Source organism: Mustelus asterias, chromosome 8 (genome assembly GCF_964213995.1).
Source record: "Mustelus asterias chromosome 8, sMusAst1.hap1.1, whole genome shotgun sequence".
NCBI classification, from domain to species: domain Eukaryota; kingdom Metazoa; phylum Chordata; class Chondrichthyes; order Carcharhiniformes; family Triakidae; genus Mustelus; species Mustelus asterias.
Genome location: NC_135808.1, coordinates 9,572,430 through 9,593,046, shown reverse-complemented (window position 1 = coordinate 9,593,046; position 20,617 = coordinate 9,572,430). Strand labels below are relative to the sequence as shown.

The 20,617-nt window shown below is 44.1% G+C and overlaps 1 protein-coding gene across 1 annotated transcript in view; it reads right to left on the bottom strand.

Annotated features, from left to right (window-relative positions):
- LOC144496840 (ras/Rap GTPase-activating protein SynGAP-like) overlaps positions 1-20,617 on the bottom strand; it is a 770,844-nt gene that overhangs the window by 394,797 nt on the left and 355,430 nt on the right. The window contains exon 4 of the mRNA XM_078217405.1: positions 11,591-11,696. Coding sequence (XP_078073531.1) covers positions 11,591-11,696 — 106 coding nt within the window. The remainder of the gene's footprint in view (positions 1-11,590; positions 11,697-20,617) is intronic.

Here is a 20,617-nt window from a genome sequence, read left to right as displayed (position 1 = left end):
TGAGTGCTGGTAAAATTCCGGCAAGAGTGACTGCTTCAGATTCCAAACTTCCACATCTTCCCAGATCTAGGGTGGAATTTTCCTATCCCATCTGCCTCGGGAATAATAGTGGGTGGGACACGGACCACGCAGAGGTCCATTGACCTTGGGCGGGATTTTCCTGTCTTGGTCCGAGCAGGGTAGGAAAATTCTGCCCTAGTCTTCTGGACATCTCTCCACACAGCCACAACTCAGCTGAACATCTTTCCTTAATATATATATTTTCCCTGTCATCTCAGTCCTCAAACATCTCTCTGAATTCAACTTTTCTAAATGTAACAATCTTTCATGTTTTCCTGTATTGTCTCTCTTTTCAGTCAAGAAAATGTTTCATACCTTTCCCCTGTTTACCGATAAAATCTTCACAAGTTGTAAAAGTTCCTTGCCACTCCGAAATGCCCCTTTGAAATTCAACAGTTGAAAAGCCAAGTCCTCCCTTATCTCATAATGCAAGTTTTAGACCCAACCTATTTAATTGGAAGTTCAACACAGAACCACTCATTTCGAATGCATAAGCCTAACACTTGTACCCTATAAGTTCTCACATGCATGCTGTCTCTATTAACCTCCCCCAATTTAATTAATCATGGAAACACACATATGCACATACACGCACACACACACATACACACACACGCACACACACACACGCACACACACACACACACACACACATCTTTATAGAATACCACCATAATCCCAAAAGTATATATTATTAAATTGATCAGCACAGCGAGTCAGCATGGTATGTAACTAAAAATAACATGGACATTTGCTGTCATCAGACTTTTGAATGGACCTACTTCGCACTAAGTTGATCTTTCTCTACACCCTAGCTATGACTGTAACACTACATTCTGCACCCTCTCCTTTCCTTCTCTATGAATGTGATGTGGAGATGTCGGTGGTGAACTGGGGTGGGCATAGTAAGAAGTCTCACAACGCCAGGTTAAAGTCCAGCAGGTTTATTTGGAATCACTGGCTTTCGGCGCGTTGCTCCTTCATCAGGTGAGTGGAGAGGTGGCATATATGCCATGTTTGTGAACCCACCTCACCTGATGAAGGAGCAGCGCGCCGAAAGCCAGTGATTCCAAATAAACCTGTCGGACTTTAACCTGGTGTTGTGAGACTTCTTACTGCTCTCTATGAACAGTATGCTTTGTCTGTATGGCGCGCAAGAAACAATACTTTTCACTGTATACTAATACATGTGACAATAATAAATCAAATCAAAATGATAACTAGCAACCATTTACATGGTCCCAATTCCAGTCTAAGAGTTTCGCCTCTGGGAGTGCCGCTGTGTTCAGACAGCATGCAGGAGTGGGGGAAACAGCAAAGCTCCAGGTCATGGTCAGGCTCCAGTTTTACAGCCACGCACCAGGCTGAAGTCTTAGTGGAACCCAAACTGGTTCTGGAGTCTGGAAATCCTTCAATACACGGACAATAGATACAGGGATAAACTTCCCAATCCCGCCCATCGCAGGAATCCCCGCGGGTGGGACGGACAACTTACCAGACCGTTATAAGGTCCATTGACCTCAGGTGGGAATTTCCATTTCCAGGGCAAGCGGAACTGGAAAATCCTTCCCATGGAAACAGAAGTCAGTGGTATCGAGCAGGAAGATGATGAATTGCGCTCAGTCATCAGGGAAGAGTACCAATAGATGGAAGATGAGAGTAATAGGGCTGAAGATATAAGGGCAGTTAATCCTGCCCACTGTCTCTCTATCTGTCTGTGTTCCCTTATCTCTGTCTCCATATTTCTCTTTACCTGTGTCACTATCTGGTGTCTGTATGTGTATTCCTGTGTATCTGCGTTTCGATGTATTTCTGTATATCTGTGCAGATTACGTATCTGTGCATTCCCGCATATGTGTTCCCCTGTATCCCTGCCCATTTGTGTGTGCGCCTCTGTGTTCCTTTTCATTTGACCTGTATATTTGTATAAAATATTTGTATTTGCTTGTGTTCCTGTCCATATCTGTGCCTGTGTATTTATGTCTCTGATTCTGTGTGAGTGTTTGTGTGTGTAATTGTGTGCATGTATGTGTATGTGCGTGCATTTGTGTGTAATTGTGCATGTGTGTCTGTGTGTAATTGTGTGTCTGTGCATGTGTGTAATTGTGTGTGTGTCTGTGTGTGCATGAGTATGTGTTTGTGTAATTGTGGGTGTCTATGTGTGTGTGTAATTATGTGCATTGTGTGTGTGTGTGTGTGCGTGTGTTTGTGTGTGTGTCTGTGTGTAATGGTGTACATGTGTGTTTGCGTGTAATTGCTTTTGTAATTGTGTGTGTGTGTCTGTGAGAGTGTAATTGTGTGTGTGTGTGTGTGTAATTGTATGTGTGTGTGTCTGTGTGTGTATGTAATTCTGTGTGTGTAATTGTGCATATGTGTGTGTGTGTCATTGTGTGTGTATGTGTGTGCAATTGTGTGTGTTTGTGCGTAATTGTGTTTGTAATTGTGTGCATGTGTCTGTGAGTGTAATTGTATGTGTGTGTGTCTGTGTGTGTGCGTGAGTATGTGTGTGTATGTAAATCTGTGGGTGTCTGTGTGGGTAATTGTGTGTGTGAGTGTGTAATTGTGCATGTATGTGTGTGTGTGTGTAACTGTGTGTCTGTGTGTGTGTAATTGTGTACGTGTATGTATGTTGTACGAGTGTAATTGTGTGTGTGTTTGTATCTGTCTAATTGTGTGTGTGTGTAATTGTCTGCACGTGCATTCGTGTGTGTGTGTGTATATATGCATGTGTGTGTCTATATTCCTCTGTCTCTGTATTCTTATGTAAGGGGGTGTTTGAATCGAGGAGCAGTGGATGTTGCTGATTTCTCCCAGCCTGGCTTCAACATCCACATCACACATGTCAGCAGCTTGTGCAAGAATTCATTGAATAATTAGGTGCAATTACCCAGTACTTGGGCTGGTGGCAGGTTGGATTCTGGGGGCGGCTCGCTGCAGAGAGATAGTGAGAGAGACAGTTCTTCCAAATAACTGCCATTAAATTTGTTTCAATTCCTGTTCTCAGTTACAGCACCCTCCGCATTGCTGGCTGCCTCACTTTCTCTCTCTGAATTCCATTCAAGCAATTTTATGAACAGAGTTCTTTTCTGTCACGCCTCATGTATGTGCGTGTGCCCGTGATCTGGGTGCATTTCTGTCTGTCCATGGATGTCTCTTGATAGTGATATGCGTGTTTCTGTTGGTGCTTGTATGTGCCTGACTTCACATGTGTAGATGTGCATGAATCTCTAGTTCTGTGCAACATGTGACAATCATGCAGCTACACCTCTGGCATCTGTACATCTTGTGTTTGCATGTGCCTTCGTGCTTTGGTGTGCATGTGTCCTTTCCTTCTCCCTTTGTACTCTATAAACGGTATGTTTTGTCTGTATAGTGCACAAGAAACAATACTTTTCACTGAATGCTAATACATGTGACAATAATAAAACAAATCAAATCAAAATGGCTACAAAAACACAGCACCGAACATCACCCAAGCACAACGCAACGCCATCCACGCTCTCAAGACTAACCGCAACATTGTCATCAAACCAGCAGACAAAGGAGGGGCCATCGTCATACTGAACAGAACGGATTACTGCAAAGAAGTGTACCGACAACTGAACAACGAGGAACACTACAGTTACCCACAGATCTGACCAAAGAACACACCCGTCAACTCAACACTCTGATCAAAACCTTTGATCCGGACCTTCAGAGCACCCTCCGTGCTCTCATCCCACGTACTCCATGCGTTGGAGATCTCTACTGCCTCCCGAAGATACACAAGGCAAACACACCCGGCCGTCCCATCGTTTCAGGAAACGGAACCCTGTGCGAGAACCTCTCCGGCTATGTCGAGGGCATCTTGAAACCCATTGTACAAAGAACCCCCAGCTTTTGTCGCGACACTACAGACTTCCTACAGAAACTCAACACACATGGAGCAGTTGAACCAGGAACACTCCTCGTCACAATGGATGTCTCGGCACTCTACACCAGCATCCCCCACGATGATGGCATTGCTGCAACGGCCTCAGTACTCAATGACGTCAACTGCCAGTTTCCAGATGCAATTTTACAACTCATCCGCTTCATCCTGGACCACAATATCTTCACCTTCAACAACCAGTTCTTCATCCAGACACACGGAACAGCCATGGGGACAAAATTCGCACCTCAATATGCCAACATCTTCGTGCACAGGTTCGAACAAGACTTCTTCACCGCACAGGACCTTCAACCGATGCTATACACTAGATACATCGATGACATTTTCTTCCTTTGGAGTCATGGTGAGCAATCACTGAAACAACTATATGATGACATCAACAAGTTCCATCCCACCATCAGACTCACCATGGACTACTCTCTGGAATCGGTTGCATTCTTGGACACACGCATCTCCATTAAGGACGGTCACCTCCGCACCTCACTGTACCGCAAGCCCACGGATAACCTCATGATGCTCCACTTCTCCAGCTTCCACCCTAAACACGTAAAAGAAGCCATCCCTTACGGACAAGCCCTCCGAATACACAGGATCTGCTCGGATGAGGAGGATCGCAACAGACACCTCCAGACGCTGAAAGATGCCCTCATAAGAACAGGATAGGGCGCTCGACTCATCGATCAACAGTTCCGACGTGCCACAGCGAAAAACCGCACCGACCTCCTCAGAAGACAAACACGGGACACGGTGGACAGAGTACCCTTTGTCGTCCAGTACTTCCCCGGAGCGGAGAAGCTACGGCATCTCCTCTGGAGCCCTCAACATGTCATTGATGAAGACGAACATCTCGCCAAGGCCATCCCCACACCCCCACTTCTTGCCTTCAAACAACCGCGCAACCTCAAACAGACCATTGTCCGCAGCAAACTACCCAGCCTTCAGGAGAACAGTGACCACGACACCACACAACCCTGCCACAGCAACCTCTGCAAGACGTGCCGGATCATCGACACGGATGCCATCATCTCACGTGAGAACACCATCTACCAGGTACACGGTACCTACTCTTGCAACTCGGCCAACGTTGTCTACCAGCGGCACGGTAGCACAGTGGTTAGCACTGCTGCTTCACAGCTCCAGGGTCCTGGGTTCGATTCCAGGCTCGGGTCACTGTCTGTGTGGAGTTTGCACATTCTCCTCGTGTCTGCGTGGGTTTCCTCCGGGTGCTCCGGTTTCCTCCCACAGTCCAAAGATGTGTAGGTTAGGTTGATTGGCCAGGTTAAAAATTGCCCCTTAGAGTCCTGAGATGCGTAGGTTAGAGGGATTAGTGGGTAAAATGTGTGGGGGTAGGGCCTGGGTGGGATTGTGGTCGGTGTAGACTCGATGGGCCGAATGGCCTCCTTCTGCACTGTAGGGTTTCTATGATTCTATGATTCTACCTGATACGCTGCAAGAAAGGATGTCCTGAGGCATGGTACATTGGGGAAACCATGCAGATGCTACGACAACGGATGAATGAACACCGCTCGACAATCACCAGGCAAGACTGTTCTCTTCCTGTGGGGGAGCACTTCAGCAGTCACGGGCATTCAGCCTTGGATCTTCAGGTAAGCGTTCTCCAAGGCGGCCTTCAGGACACACGATAGCGCAGAGTCGCTGAGCAGAAACTGATAGCCAAGTTCTGCACACATGAGGACGGCCTAAACCGGGATGTTGGATTTATGTCACATTATCAGTAACCCCCACAGCTTGCCTCCTTGGCTTGCAGAATTTCACTGGCTGTTCTGTCTGGAGACAATACACATCTCTTTAACCTGTGTTGAATGCTCCCTCCACCCACATTGTCTGTACATTTAAGACCTGGCTGGCTGTAGAGATTTGCATTCTAATTAGTATTCTGTAACTTGATTTCTGTGTCTCTGTGCACTGTTTGAGAACAGAGACCACTCCATCTGACGAAGGGGCAGCGCTCCGAAAGCTTATGGTATTTGCTACCAAATAAACCTGTTGGACTTTAACCTGGTGTTGTGAGACTTCTTACTGTGCTTACCCCAGTCCAACACCGGCATCTCCACATTACAAAAAGGAGGCCATTCAACCCACATTCCTGTGCCAGCTCACTGCAAGAGCAGCCCACCCAGGATCAAAGGGCTGAATGGCCTCCTCCTGTTCCTTTATTTTCTATGTTTCGAGGTGGCAAGCCCTGTTCAAAGGTCCATTGACTTCGGGGTGGGGGGGGGGGCAGAAAATCCCACTGGCGGGGTGGGGGGCTGTAAGTGTTACAGAAGTCCCTCATCACTGAAACCATCGTGGTGAATCTTTTCCACACCCTCTCGAACGTCTCCGCATCTTGTCTTGATTGCCATGTGGCCCCGGGCCTGGAGAGTGAACTCCAGCCCGTCGAGGTCGCATTGAACGTTTCATAAAGGTTCACCGCAACATCTTAGCTTTGAGCTCAGTATCCGGAATAGCCTTTCTCAGCCCTTTGCCTCGGCAAATGTATGAAACCGGAGCAGAAGTCGGCCATTCGGCCCCTCTCTCCTGCTGTGCCATTCGACAAGGTCATGGCTGATCTGTCTGCATTGAGTTCCACACTCTCCATCTACCCCCCGCCCCCCCCAACCCCCGATAACCTTTGAGTCTCTTGGCCAACAAGAATCTATCCACATGGCACGGTGGCACAGTGGTTAACACTGCCATCTTACAGCGCCGGGGACGTGGGTTCGATTCTCGGCTTGAGTCACTGTCTGTGAAGAGTCTGCACGTTCTTCCCGTGACTGCGTGGGTTTCCTCCGGGTGCTCCGGTTTCCTCCCACAGTCCAAAGATGTGCAGGTTAGGTGTATTGGCCATGCTAAATTTCCCCTTAGTGTCAGGGGGACTAGTTAGAGTAAGTGCATGTGGTTGTGGGGATGGGGCCTGGGTGGGATTATTGTTGGTACAGACTCGATGGGCTGAATGACCTCCTTCTGCACTGTAGGATTCTATGATTCTGTGATTCACATTGCTGTAAAAATATTCAGTGATCCCGCCACTATTATCTTTCATGGCAGAGAGTTCCAAAGTCTCGCAACCGTTTCTGGAGAAGGCAGTCAGGAAGGCGTACGGCATGCTTGCTTCCATCGGTCGGGGCATTGAGTATAAAAATTAGCAGGTCATGCTGCAGCTGTACAGAACCTTAGTTAGGCCTCATTTGGAATATTGTGTACAATTCTGGTTGCCACACTATCAGAAGGATATGGATGCTTTGGCGAGGGTACAGAAGAGGTTTACCAGGATGTTGCCTGGCATGGAGGGTATTAGCATTGAGGAGAGGTTGGATAAACTCGGTTTGTTCTCACTGGAACGACGGAGGTTGAGGGGTGACCTGATAGAGGTTTACAAGATTATGAGTGGCATGGTGGAGAGTGGAGAGTCAGATGCTCTTTCCTAGGGTAGAAAAATCAAGTATTAGGGGACATAAGTTTAAGGTGCGTGGGGAAATGTTTAGAGATGTGCGAGACAAGGTTTTTTCACAGGGGGTGTCTGGAACGCGCTGCCCGGGGAGGTGGTGGGAGCAGGTATGATAGCGGCATTTAAGGGGCAACTAGCCAAATACATGAATAGGATGGGAAAGGAAGGATACGGACTCCGTAAGTGCATACAGTTTTGGTTTAGGCAGGTACGATCGGTGCAGGCTTGGAGGGCCAAAGGGCCTGTTCCTGTGCTGTACTGTTCTTTGCTCTCTGAGGGAACAAGATTCTCCTCATCTCTGTCCTATAAGGGTGATCCCTAATTTGAAAGCAGTGCCCCCTGGTTCTGGGCTCCCCCACCAGAGGAAACATTATTGTGCACAGACATCCCCAGGTCTCTTTAGAATTGTAGCTGTTATTTTAGTATCTGTCAGGCCTCGGGCCTGTGCTTTCCGCTCTCCCCCTTTCTGGCACCAGCCACTTTTCTTCCTTTCTTGTTTCTAGTTTCCACAGAGTAGAAGCAACAGCACGAGCAACATGTTCTTGAATTATTTATCCTTGGCCAGTTTCCTGCCTGGGTTTGACATTTGTACAGGATTCATTATATTTCACAGTTCATTCCATCTGTGATCATCCTCACAACCTAAAATCCTGCTCCCAGTTCTTATTAAAAGCAATGGACAGCTGCTGACAGGCACCACAAACTTCTCCCGCTGGGCTCCTAGTGCCATTGCTTCTGGATGGCACGGTGGCAGTGGTTAGCACTGCTGCTTCACAGTGAGCCGGGTTCAATTCTGGTCTTGGGTCACTGTCTGTGTGGAGTCTGCACATTCTCCCTGTGTCTGCCTGGGTTTCCTCCGGGTGCTCCGGTTTCCTCCCACTGTCCAAAGATTTGCGGGTTAGGTTGATTGGCCATGCTAAATTGCCCCTCGTGTCAGGGGGATTGGCAGGGTAAATATGTCGATTTACGGGGATAGGGCTTGGGTGGGATTGTGGTCGGTGCCGACACGATGGGCCGAATGGACTCCTTCTACCCTGTAGGGGTTCTATAATTCTCGTCTCTGTCACTTGGCAAGAGGGCAAGGCGGGGAGTTGGGCCTTAGAAGGAAGGACAATTGCGTCCCCTCACGAGCGCAGAGTCGAGGCAGCTCGGAGCCCCACAAAGCTGATCAGGGAGCAAATTGCCCTGAGAAGTTGGATGTTCTATGGAGAGCCTCTCACTGCAAACCCCCACCCCACGCTCGCAACGATGCCCCCAACACCCTCTCCAGCCCCAGCGGCTCCCTTTCATCAATCCACAACTTGAGAAAGGATGAATCAGGGACTTGGATTCTCGTCACCCTTCCGAATCACCATGTTCCCCGTGCAACCCAGCGGCACCCAACCTTTCCTTGGTTGCGTCACGCTGTCTCCCTGTTGATCTCGGGCAATGAAGCTGCGGCAAAAGCAGTGCACCTCCCTAACAAACACTCGAGATAACAACCTTAGATCATGTACCATCATTCTCACTTTTCTCTCAGGGTAAAACCTCCCGTGCGCCCATCTTCAGTCTCAAAGCCGGAGTGTGGACTCCTCACCGCTCCAGTGAAGATCAAGGAGATCCATCTCACCGTCCGGTGAGGAACTTCACAACCTTCTGCAAGATTGGAGATTATTACCATTGCTTCTATTTTTTTTTTGAATGGCAGCTGTCAGTGACGTATTGGATGCAATTCAGGGCGATGCATTGGAGGAAGAATGTGAAGGCATTCGGGGGAGAATTTAGCATGGCCAATGCACCCTAACCAGCACGTCCAATCCACCTAACTGGCACATCCTTTGGACACTAAGGGGCAATTTACCACGACTAATCCACCTGACCCACATCCTTTGGACTGTGGGAGGAACCCCACATAAAAACAGGGAGAACTTTCAGACTCCGCACAGACAGTGGCTCAATCTGGGAATCAAACCTGGGTCCCTGGCGCTGTGAGGCAGTGGTGCTAACCACTGTGCCACCGTGGATACTGATGATTATACAACATAACTTTACGTGAAACTATCCCTTGATCCTCAAAACTACCTATATTTTGCCTGAACTCTGAGTCACGCCTGTTCCCAAACAACATCCAATATGAAGTAACTCTATAGGTAAATCCAGCAAATAATTACTACACGCAGGTTAAGGTGGCAATGTCTGGGAAATAGTCTTCCAGTTCAGCGAAGGTGAAGAATGTCGGCTTCTCTCGGGCGACTCTCGGGAGCTCTGATTTTAGCTGTCACTCTCCCATTTCTTCTATTCTCCCCTTGGTTAGGGGTCTACGGTTATGCTATTTTTGTTCTCTTTCATTGTATCTGTGGGGTGAAGCGAGGGGAAATAGAGATGCAGAGGCGTTAGGCCCTAAAATACATTAATCGGTCCCTTAGCTGAGAGACAGTTAATCACACCAACTGGTCAGAAAGGTGCAAGGTTGGTATAAACTGAGCGGGTAAAGGTGGCACTGGATGAGGGCACCAGTGAACAAGGGAAGGGGGAATAAAATCAACAACTAACATTGCAGGGATAGGGCAGGGGGAGAGGGGCCTGGGCAAGTTACTCTTTCGGAGAGTACATGCAGACTCGATGGGCCAAATGGCGTCCTGCTCCATTGGAGGGATTAGAATCACAGGATCATACAGTGCAGAAGAAGCCTTCGGCCCATCGAGTCTGCACCAACTTGTGAGAAACCTCTCACCTAATCCTATTTACCTGCACTTGGCCCAGAGCCCTGAATGTCAAGTGCTCATCCAGGTACTTTTTAAAGGATGTGAGGCGTCCCGCCTCCACCACCCTCCCAGGCAGCGCATTCCAGACCATCACCACCCTCTGGGTAAAAAACTTCTTTCCTCACATCCCCTTTAAACCTCCTGCCCCTCACCTTGAACCCATGTTCCCTTGTGACTGATCCTTCAACTAAGGGGAACAGCTGCTCCTTATCCACTCTGTCCATGTCTCTCATAATCTTGTACACCTCGATCAGGTCGCCCCCTCAGTCTTCTCTGCTCCAACGAAAACAACCCAAGCCTACCCAACCTCTCTTCATAACTTAAATGCTCCATCCCAGGCAGCATCCTGGTGAATCTCCTCTGCACCCCTTCCAGTGCGATCACATCCTTCCTATAATGTGGTGACCAGAACTGCACACAGTACTCCAGCTGTGGACTCACCAAAGTGCTATACAACTGCAACATGACTTCCCTGCTTTTGTAATCTACGCCTCGATTGATAAAGGAAAGTGTCCCATATGCCTTTTTCACCACCCTACTAACATGCCCTTCCGCTTTCAGAGATCTGTGGACAAACACGCCAAGGTCCCTTTGTTCCACAGAACTTCCTAGTGTCCTGCCATTCATTGAATACTTCCTTGTCAAATTACTCCTTCCATAGAATCATAGAATCATACAGGGCAGAAGGAGGCCATTTGGTCCAACAAGTCCGCACCAACCACAATCCCACCCAGACACCATCCCCATAACCCCATGTTTTTACCCTAGCTAGTTCCCCTGACACTAAGGGCAATTTAACATGGCCAATCCACCTAACCCGCACATCTTTGGAGTGTGGGAAGAAACTTGAGCACCCTGAGGAAACCCACGCAGACACGGGGAGAATGTGCAAACTCCACAAAGACAGTGACCCGAGGTCGGGAATCGAACCGGGTCCCTGAGACTGTGAAGCAGCAGTGCTAACCATTGTGCCAGTGTGCCGCCCCAAAGTGGATCACCTTACACATTTCAGGGTTAAATTCCATCTGCCACTTACCTGCCTATTTGATTCTATGATTCTCTGAATGATCCCATCTTCCCAAAAGTGCCCAAACATTCCCCACAGATGCCCGAAACGGGCAGTGCTGGCATAGAGGTTCTCCAGTTCAATCAACTGCAGACACCATACCAACACTGAAACCACCTGTCAATCCCAGCATCAGAATCACAGCAACTGGAGCTGATCGTAGCGTTAGGGCCCCGGTTGATGTATCAACAATTCCCAGCAAAGTGGAAACCACCACCAGCCCCACCACCCCACTCTCCCCACAGCAGGCAGTCCATCCCTCTCCACCACCTCCACCAAGATAGACAGAGGCAGGAGGGCAGGTAGGGGTGAGGACACAATAGAAGCGAATGACTTACCGTGGTCGGCGTGCCTCCCTTCCACCGGGACGCTGACTGTCCGGCGAAGCAACTTAGTCCTGGACGAAGGCTCGTGCCTTCGCTCCCGAAGCAGTAAAGGGTGGACCTGCAAAACAGGAGGAGAGTCAGGAGGGGGGGAAAAAGGGGGGAGTCAAAACTCCAGGGACTCGCTCCAAGCGGATTCAAAGGGAGGAGAGGCACAGCACGCCTGGGGAGGGAGCCAACACAGGAGAGACCCGGAGTCCGGGAGTTTGGCAGCAAGTTTGGGGGTTGGGTGCCGTGGCTGGGATGACATTTAATGGCTATGTTGCGGCGGGAGAGGAGCCGTAAAAAGCGGCGAGCAGCTCAGAACTCCATTGACTTTGGCGCGACAGAAGATCCTGCCGGTGGGAAGGGCGGTAAAATTCTGCACCTGGATTTCAGTGGCATACCCAGGGCCTAAGGTTCGGTGGAGAGACCAGGCCTGGAGTTGGGTGGAGAGACCAGGCCTGGAGTTGGGTGGAGAGACCAGGCCTGGAGTTGGGTGGAGAGACCAGGCCTGGAGTTGGGTGGTGAGACCGGGACCTGGAGTTCGGTGGTGAGACCGGGACCTGGAGTTTGTGGTGAAACCGTGGCCTGGGGTTTGGTGGTGAGACTGGGCCTGGAATTTGGTTGTGAGCATGGGACCTGGTTTTGTGGTGAGACTGCGGCCTGGAGTTTGGTTGTGAGACCCAGGGACTGCAGTTCGTGGTGATGCCGGGGGCTGGCGTTCATGGTGAGGCCAAGGCCTTGAGTTCGATGGTGAGACCGGGGCCTGCATTTCGATTGTGAGACCCATGTCCAGAGTTCGGTGGTAAGACCATGGCCTGGAGTTCATGGTGAGACTGGGGCCTGAGTTCGTGGATCGGGGCCTGGAGTTCGGTGGTGAGATTGGGGCCCAGTATTTGGAGGTGAGACCGGGGCCTGGAGTTCATGGTGAGACCGGGGCCCAGAGTTCATGGTGAGACCGGGGCCTGGAGTTCATGGTGAGACCAGGGCCCAGAGTTCATGGTGAGACCGGGGCCTGGAATATATGGTGAGACCGTGGCCCAGTGTTCGGTGGTGAGACCGTGGAACAGTGCTCGGTGCTGGGACCTGGGACGTACGTTCGTGGTGAGAACGAGGGCCGAGTGTTTGGTGGTGAGGCCAGGGCATAGAGTTCGGTGGTGGAGACAGGAGGCATGAGACTTGGAGGTGCAGCGGTGCAGGGGGGGCAAAGGGTGTGATAGTGGGGATAGACCGTGAGATTAAAGTGAATTCTAAACTGCTGGGTATCTGGCTCGCCCAAGTTAATACGACAGAAAGACTTCCAGGAAGAACAAATAAACTGATTAAAAACCGCGTTAAATTACATAATTAATTGCCTTGCTTCTTTAATGCGGACAGTTTCCAGCCCTGGATGGATTTGATAACACTGAGAGTATTTGATATCACTGAGTGTGTTTGACAACACTGAGTGTATTTGATAGCACTGAGTGTATTTGATAACACTGAGTGTATTTGATAACACTGAGAGTATTTGATATCACTGAGAGTATATGATAACACTGAGTGTGTTTGACAACACTGAGTGTATTTGATAGCACTGAGTGTATTTGATAGCACTGAGTGTATTTGATAGCACTGAGTGTATTTGATAGCACTGAGTGTATTTGATAACACTGAGTGTATTTGATAACACTGAGTGTATTTGATAACACTGAGAGTATATGATAACACTGAGTGTGTTTGACAACACTGAGTGTATTTGATAGCATTGAGTGTATTTGATAGCACTGAGTGTATTTGATAACACTGAGTGTATTTGATAACACTGAGTGTATTTGATATCACTGAGTGTGTTTGACAACACTGAGTGTATTTGATAGCACTGAGCGTATTTGATAGCACTGAGTGTATTTGATAACACTGAGTGTATTTGATAACACTGAGAGTATATGATAACACTGAGCATATTTGATAGCATTGAGTGTATTTGATAGCATTGAGTGTATTTGATATCATTGAGTGTATTTGATAACACTGAGTGTATTTGATAACACTGAGAGTATATGATAACACTGAGTGTTTTTGATAACACTGAGTGTATTTGATAACACTGAGTGTATTTGATAACACTGAGAGTATATGATAACACTGAGCGTATTTGATAGCACTGTGTATTTGATAGCATTGAGTGTATTTGATATCATTGAGTGTGTTTGACAACACTGAGTGTATTTGATAGCACTGAGTGTATTTGATAGCATTGAGTGAATTTGATAGCAGTGAGTGTATTTGATAACACTGAGTGTATTTGATAACACTGAGTGTATTTGATATCACTGAGTGTATTTGATAACACTGAGTGTATTTGATAGCACTGAGTGTATTTGATAGCATTGAGTGTATTTGATAGCACTGAGTGTATTTGATAACACTGAGTGTATTTGATAACACTGAGTGTATTTGATATCACTGAGTGTGTTTGACAACACTGAGTGTATTTGATAGCACTGAGCGTATTTGATAGCACTGAGTGTATTTGATAACACTGAGTGTATTTGATAACACTGAGAGTATATGATAACACTGAGTGTGTTTGACAACACTGAGTGTATTTGATAGCATTGAGTGTATTTGATAGCACTGAGTGTATTTGATAACACTGAGTGTATTTGATAACACTGAGTGTATTTGATAACACTGAGAGTATATGATAACACTGAGTGTGTTTGACAACACTGAGTGTATTTGATAGCATTGAGTGTATTTGATAGCACTGAGTGTATTTGATAACACTGAGTGTATTTGATAACACTGAGTGTATTTGATATCACTGAGTGTGTTTGACAACACTGAGTGTATTTGATAGCACTGAGCGTATTTGATAGCACTGAGTGTATTTGATAACACTGAGTGTATTTGATAACACTGAGAGTATATGATAACACTGAGCATATTTGATAGCATTGAGTGTATTTGATAGCATTGAGTGTATTTGATATCATTGAGTGTATTTGATAACACTGAGTGTATTTGATAACACTGAGAGTATATGATAACACTGAGTGTTTTTGATAACACTGAGTGTATTTGATAACACTGAGTGTATTTGATAACACTGAGAGTATATGATAACACTGAGCGTATTTGATAGCACTGTGTATTTGATAGCATTGAGTGTATTTGATATCATTGAGTGTGTTTGACAACACTGAGTGTATTTGATAGCACTGAGTGTATTTGATAGCATTGAGTGTATTTGATAGCAGTGAGTGTATTTGATAACACTGAGTGTATTTGATAACACTGAGTGTATTTGATATCACTGAGTGTATTTGATAACACTGAGTGTATTTGATAGCACTGAGTGTATTTGATAGCATTGAGTGTATTTGATAGCACTGAGTGTATTTGATAACACTGAGTGTATTTGATAACACTGAGTGTATTTGATATCACTGAGTGTGTTTGACAACACTGAGTGTATTTGATAGCACTGAGCGTATTTGATAGCACTGAGTGTATTTGATAACACTGAGTGTATTTGATAACACTGAGAGTATATGATAACACTGAGTGTGTTTGACAACACTGAGTGTATTTGATAGCATTGAGTGTATTTGATAGCACTGAGTGTATTTGATAACACTGAGTGTATTTGATAACACTGAGTGTATTTGATAACACTGAGAGTATATGATAACACTGAGTGTGTTTGACAACACTGAGTGTATTTGATAGCATTGAGTGTATTTGATAGCACTGAGTGTATTTGATAACACTGAGTGTATTTGATAACACTGAGTGTATTTGATATCACTGAGTGTGTTTGACAACACTGAGTGTATTTGATAGCACTGAGCGTATTTGATAGCACTGAGTGTATTTGATAACACTGAGTGTATTTGATAACACTGAGAGTATATGATAACACTGAGCATATTTGATAGCATTGAGTGTATTTGATAGCATTGAGTGTATTTGATATCATTGAGTGTATTTGATAACACTGAGTGTATTTGATAACACTGAGAGTATATGATAACACTGAGTGTTTTTGATAACACTGAGTGTATTTGATAACACTGAGTGTATTTGATAACACTGAGAGTATATGATAACACTGAGCGTATTTGATAGCACTGTGTATTTGATAGCATTGAGTGTATTTGATATCATTGAGTGTGTTTGACAACACTGAGTGTATTTGATAGCACTGAGTGTATTTGATAGCATTGAGTGTATTTGATAGCAGTGAGTGTATTTGATAACACTGAGTGTATTTGATAACACTGAGTGTATTTGATATCACTGAGTGTATTTGATAACACTGAGTGTATTTGATAGCACTGAGTGTATTTGATAGCATTGAGTGTATTTGATAGCACTGAGTGTATTTGATAACACTGAGTGTATTTGATAACACTGAGTGTATTTGATATCACTGAGTGTGTTTGACAACACTGAGTGTATTTGATAGCACTGAGCGTATTTGATAGCACTGAGTGTATTTGATAACACTGAGTGTATTTGATAACACTGAGAGGAGATGATAACACTGAGCATATTTGATAGCATTGAGTGTATTTGATAGCATTGAGTGTATTTGATATCATTGAGTGTATTTGATAACACTGAGTGTATTTGATAACACTGAGAGTATATGATAACACTGAGTGTTTTTGATAACACTGAGTGTATTTGATAACACTGAGTGTATTTGATAACACTGAGAGTATATGATAACACTGAGCGTATTTGATAGCACTGTGTATTTGATAGCATTGAGTGTATTTGATATCATTGAGTGTGTTTGACAACACTGAGTGTATTTGATAGCACTGAGTGTATTTGATAGCATTGAGTGTATTTGATAGCAGTGAGTGTATTTGATAACACTGAGTGTATTTGATAACACTGAGTGTATTTGATATCACTGAGTGTATTTGATAACACTGAGTGTATTTGATAGCACTGAGTGTATTTGATAGCATTGAGTGTATTTGATAGCACTGAGTGTATTTGATAACACTGAGTGTATTTGATATCACTGAGTGTGTTTGACAACACTGAGTGTATTTGATAGCACTGAGCGTATTTGATAGCACTGAGTGTATTTGATAACACTGAGTGTATTTGATAACACTGAGAGTATATGATAACACTGAGCATATTTGATAGCATTGAGTGTATTTGATAGCATTGAGTGTATTTGATATCATTGAGCGTATTTGATAACACTGAGTGTATTTGATAACACTGAGAGTATATGATAACACTGAGTGTTTTTGATAACACTGAGTGTATTTGATAACACTGAGTGTATTTGATAACACTGAGAGTATATGATAACACTGAGCGTATTTGATAGCACTGTGTATTTGATAGCATTGAGTGTATTTGATATCATTGAGTGTGTTTGACAACACTGAGTGTATTTGATAGCACTGAGTGTATTTGATAACACTGAGTGTATTTGATAGCACTGAGTGTATTTGATAACACTGAGTGTATTTGATAGCACTGAGAGTATTTGATAGCAGTGAGTGTATTTGATCGCACTGAGTGTATTTTATAACACTGAGAGTATTTGATAACACTGACTGTAATTGATAGCACTGAGTGTATTTGATAACACTGAGTGTATTTGAAATCACTGAGTGTATTTGATAGCACTGAGTGTATTTGATAACACTGAGAGTATTTGATAACACTGAGTATTTGATAACACTGAGTGTATTTGATAACACTGAGTGTATTTGATAACACTGAGTGTATTTGAAATCACTGAGTGTATTTGATAGCACTGAGAGTATTTGATAGCAGTGAGTGTATTTGATAACACTGAGTGTATTTGATAGCACTGAGTGTATTTGATAACACTGAGTGTATTTGATAGCACTGAGTGTATTTGATAACACTGAGTGTGTTTGATAACACTGAGTGTATTTGATAACACTGAGTGTATTTGATAGCACTGAGAGTATTTGATAGCAGTGAGTGTATTTGATCGCACTGAGAGTATTTGATAACACTGACTGTAATTGATAGCACTGAGTGTATTTGATAACACTGAGAGTATTTGATAACACTGAGTGTATTTGATAACACTGCGAGTATTTGATAACACTGAGTGTATTTGATAGCACTTAGAGTATTTGATAGCACTGAATGTATTTGATATCACTGAGTGTATTTGATAACACTGAGTGTATTTGATAGCACTGAGAGTATTTGATAGCAGTGAGTGTATTTGATAACACTGAATGTTTCTGATAACACTGAGAGTATTTCATAACACTGAGTGCATTTGATCAGACTGAGTGTATTTGAAAGCACTCACTGTTTTTGATAACATTCAGTGTATTTGATAGCACTGAGTGTATTTGATAACACTGAGTGTATTTGATAACACTGAGTGTATTTGATAGCACTGAGTGTATTTGATAACACTGAGTGTATTTGATAGCACTGAGAGTATTTGATAGCAGTGGGTGTATTTGATAGCACTGAGTGTACTTGATAGCACTGAATATATTTGATATCACTGAGTGTATTTGAGAGCACTGAATGTATTTGATAACACTGAGTGTATTTGAGAGCACTGAGTGCATTTGATAACACTGAGTTTATTTGACGGCGCTGAGTGTATTTGATAAAATTGAATGTATTTGAAAGCAGTGTGTTTGATAACACTTAGTATATTTGATAGCACTGAGTGTATTTGATAACACTGAGTGTATTTGATAACACTGAGTGTATTTGATAGCACTGAGTGTATTTGATAACACTGAGTGTATTTGATAGCACTGAGTGTATTTGATAGCACTGAGTGTATTTGATAACACTGAGTGTAATTGATAGCACTGAGTGTATTTGATCGCACTGAGTGTATTTTATAACACTGAGAGTATTTGATAACACTGACTGTAATTGATAGTACTGAGTGTATTTGATAACACTGAGTGTGTTTGAAATCACTGAGTGTATTTGATAGCACTGAGTGTATTTGATAACACTGAGAGTATTTGATAACACTGAGTATTTGATAGCACTGAGTGTATTTGATAACACTGAGTGTATTTGATAACACTGAGTGTATTTGAAATCACTGAGTGTATTTGATAGCACTGAGTGTATTTGATAACACTGAGAGTATTTGATAATACTGAGTGTATTTGACAACACTGAGTGTATTTGATAACACAGAGTATTTGATAACACTGAGTGTATTTGATAGCACTGAGTGTATTTGATATCACTGAGTGTATTTGATAACACTGAGTGTATTTGATAGCACTGAGAGTATTTGATAGCAGTGAGTGTATTTGATAACACTGAATGTTTCTGATAACACTGAGAGTATTTCATAACACTGAGTGCATTTGATCAGACTGAGTCTATTTGAAAGCACTCACTGTTTTTGATAACATTCAGTGTATTTGGTAGCACTGAGTGTATTTGATAACACTGAGTGTATTTGATAGCACTGAGTGTATTTGATAGCACTGAGTGTATTTGATAACACTGAGAGTATTTAATAGCAGTGAGTGTATTTGATAGCACTGAGTGTATTTGATAGCACTGAATATATTTGATATCACTGAGTGTATTTGAGAGCACTGAATGTATTTGATAACACTGAGTATATTTGAGAGCACTGAGTGCATTTGATAACACTGAGTTTATTTGACGGCGCTGAGTGTATTTGATAAAATTGGATGTATTTGAAAGCAGTGTGTTTGACAACACTTAGTATATTTGATAGCACTGAGTGTATTTGATAACACTGAGTGTATTTGATAACACTGAGTGTATTTGAAATCACTGAGTGTATTTGATAGCACTGAGTGTATTTGATAACACTGAGAGTATTTGATAACACTGAGTATTTGATAACACTAAGGGCATTTGATAAAATTGAGTGTATGTGATAGCACTGAGTATATTTGATAACACTGAGTGTATTTGATAACACTGAGTGTATTTGATAGCACTGAGTGTATTTGATAGCACTGAGTGTATTTGATAACACTGAGTGTATTTGATAACACTGAGTGTAATTGATAGCACTGAGTGTATTTGATCGCACTGAGTGTATTTTATAACACTGAGAGTATTTGATAACACTGACTGTAATTGATAGCACTGAGTGTATTTGATAGCACTGAGTGTATTTGATAACACTGAGAGTATTTGATAACACTGAGTATTTGATAGCACTGAGTGTATTTGATAACACTGAGTGTATTTGAAATCACTGAGTGTATTTGATAACACTGAGAGTATTTGATAATACTGAGTGTATTTGACAACACTGAGTGTATTTGATAACACTGAGAGTATTTGATAACACTGAGTGTATTTGATAGCACTGAGTGTATTTGATAGCACTGAGTGTATTTGATAACACTGAGTGTATTTGATAGCACTGAGTGTATTTGATAATGTGGAGATGCCGGCGTTGGACTGGGGTAAACACAGTCAGAAGTTTAACAACACCAGGTTAAAGTCCAACAGGTTTATTTGGTAGCAAAAGCCACACAAGCTTTCGGAGCTCTCAGCCCCTTCTTCAGGTGAGTGGAAATTCTGTTCACAAACAGAGCTTATAAAGACACAGACTCAATTTACATGAATAATGGTTGGAATGCGAATACTTACAACTAATCAAGTCTTTAAGCAACAAAACAATGTGAGTGGAGAGAGCATCAAGACAGGCTAAAAAGATGTGTATTGTCTCCAGACAAGACAGCCAGTGAAACTCTGCAGGTCCACGCAACTGTGGGAGTTACAAATAGTGTGACATGAACCCAATATCCCGGTTGAGGCCGTCCTCGTGTGTGCGGAACTTGGCTATCAGTTTCTGCTCAGCGACTCTGCGCTGTCGTGTGTCGCGAAGGCCGCCTTGGAGACTGGGTAGTTTGTGGCAACGTTGTCTACCTGATACGCTGCAAGAAAGGATGTCCCGAGGCATGGTACATTGGGCAGCGAAAAACCGCACCGACCTCCTCAGAAGACAAACAC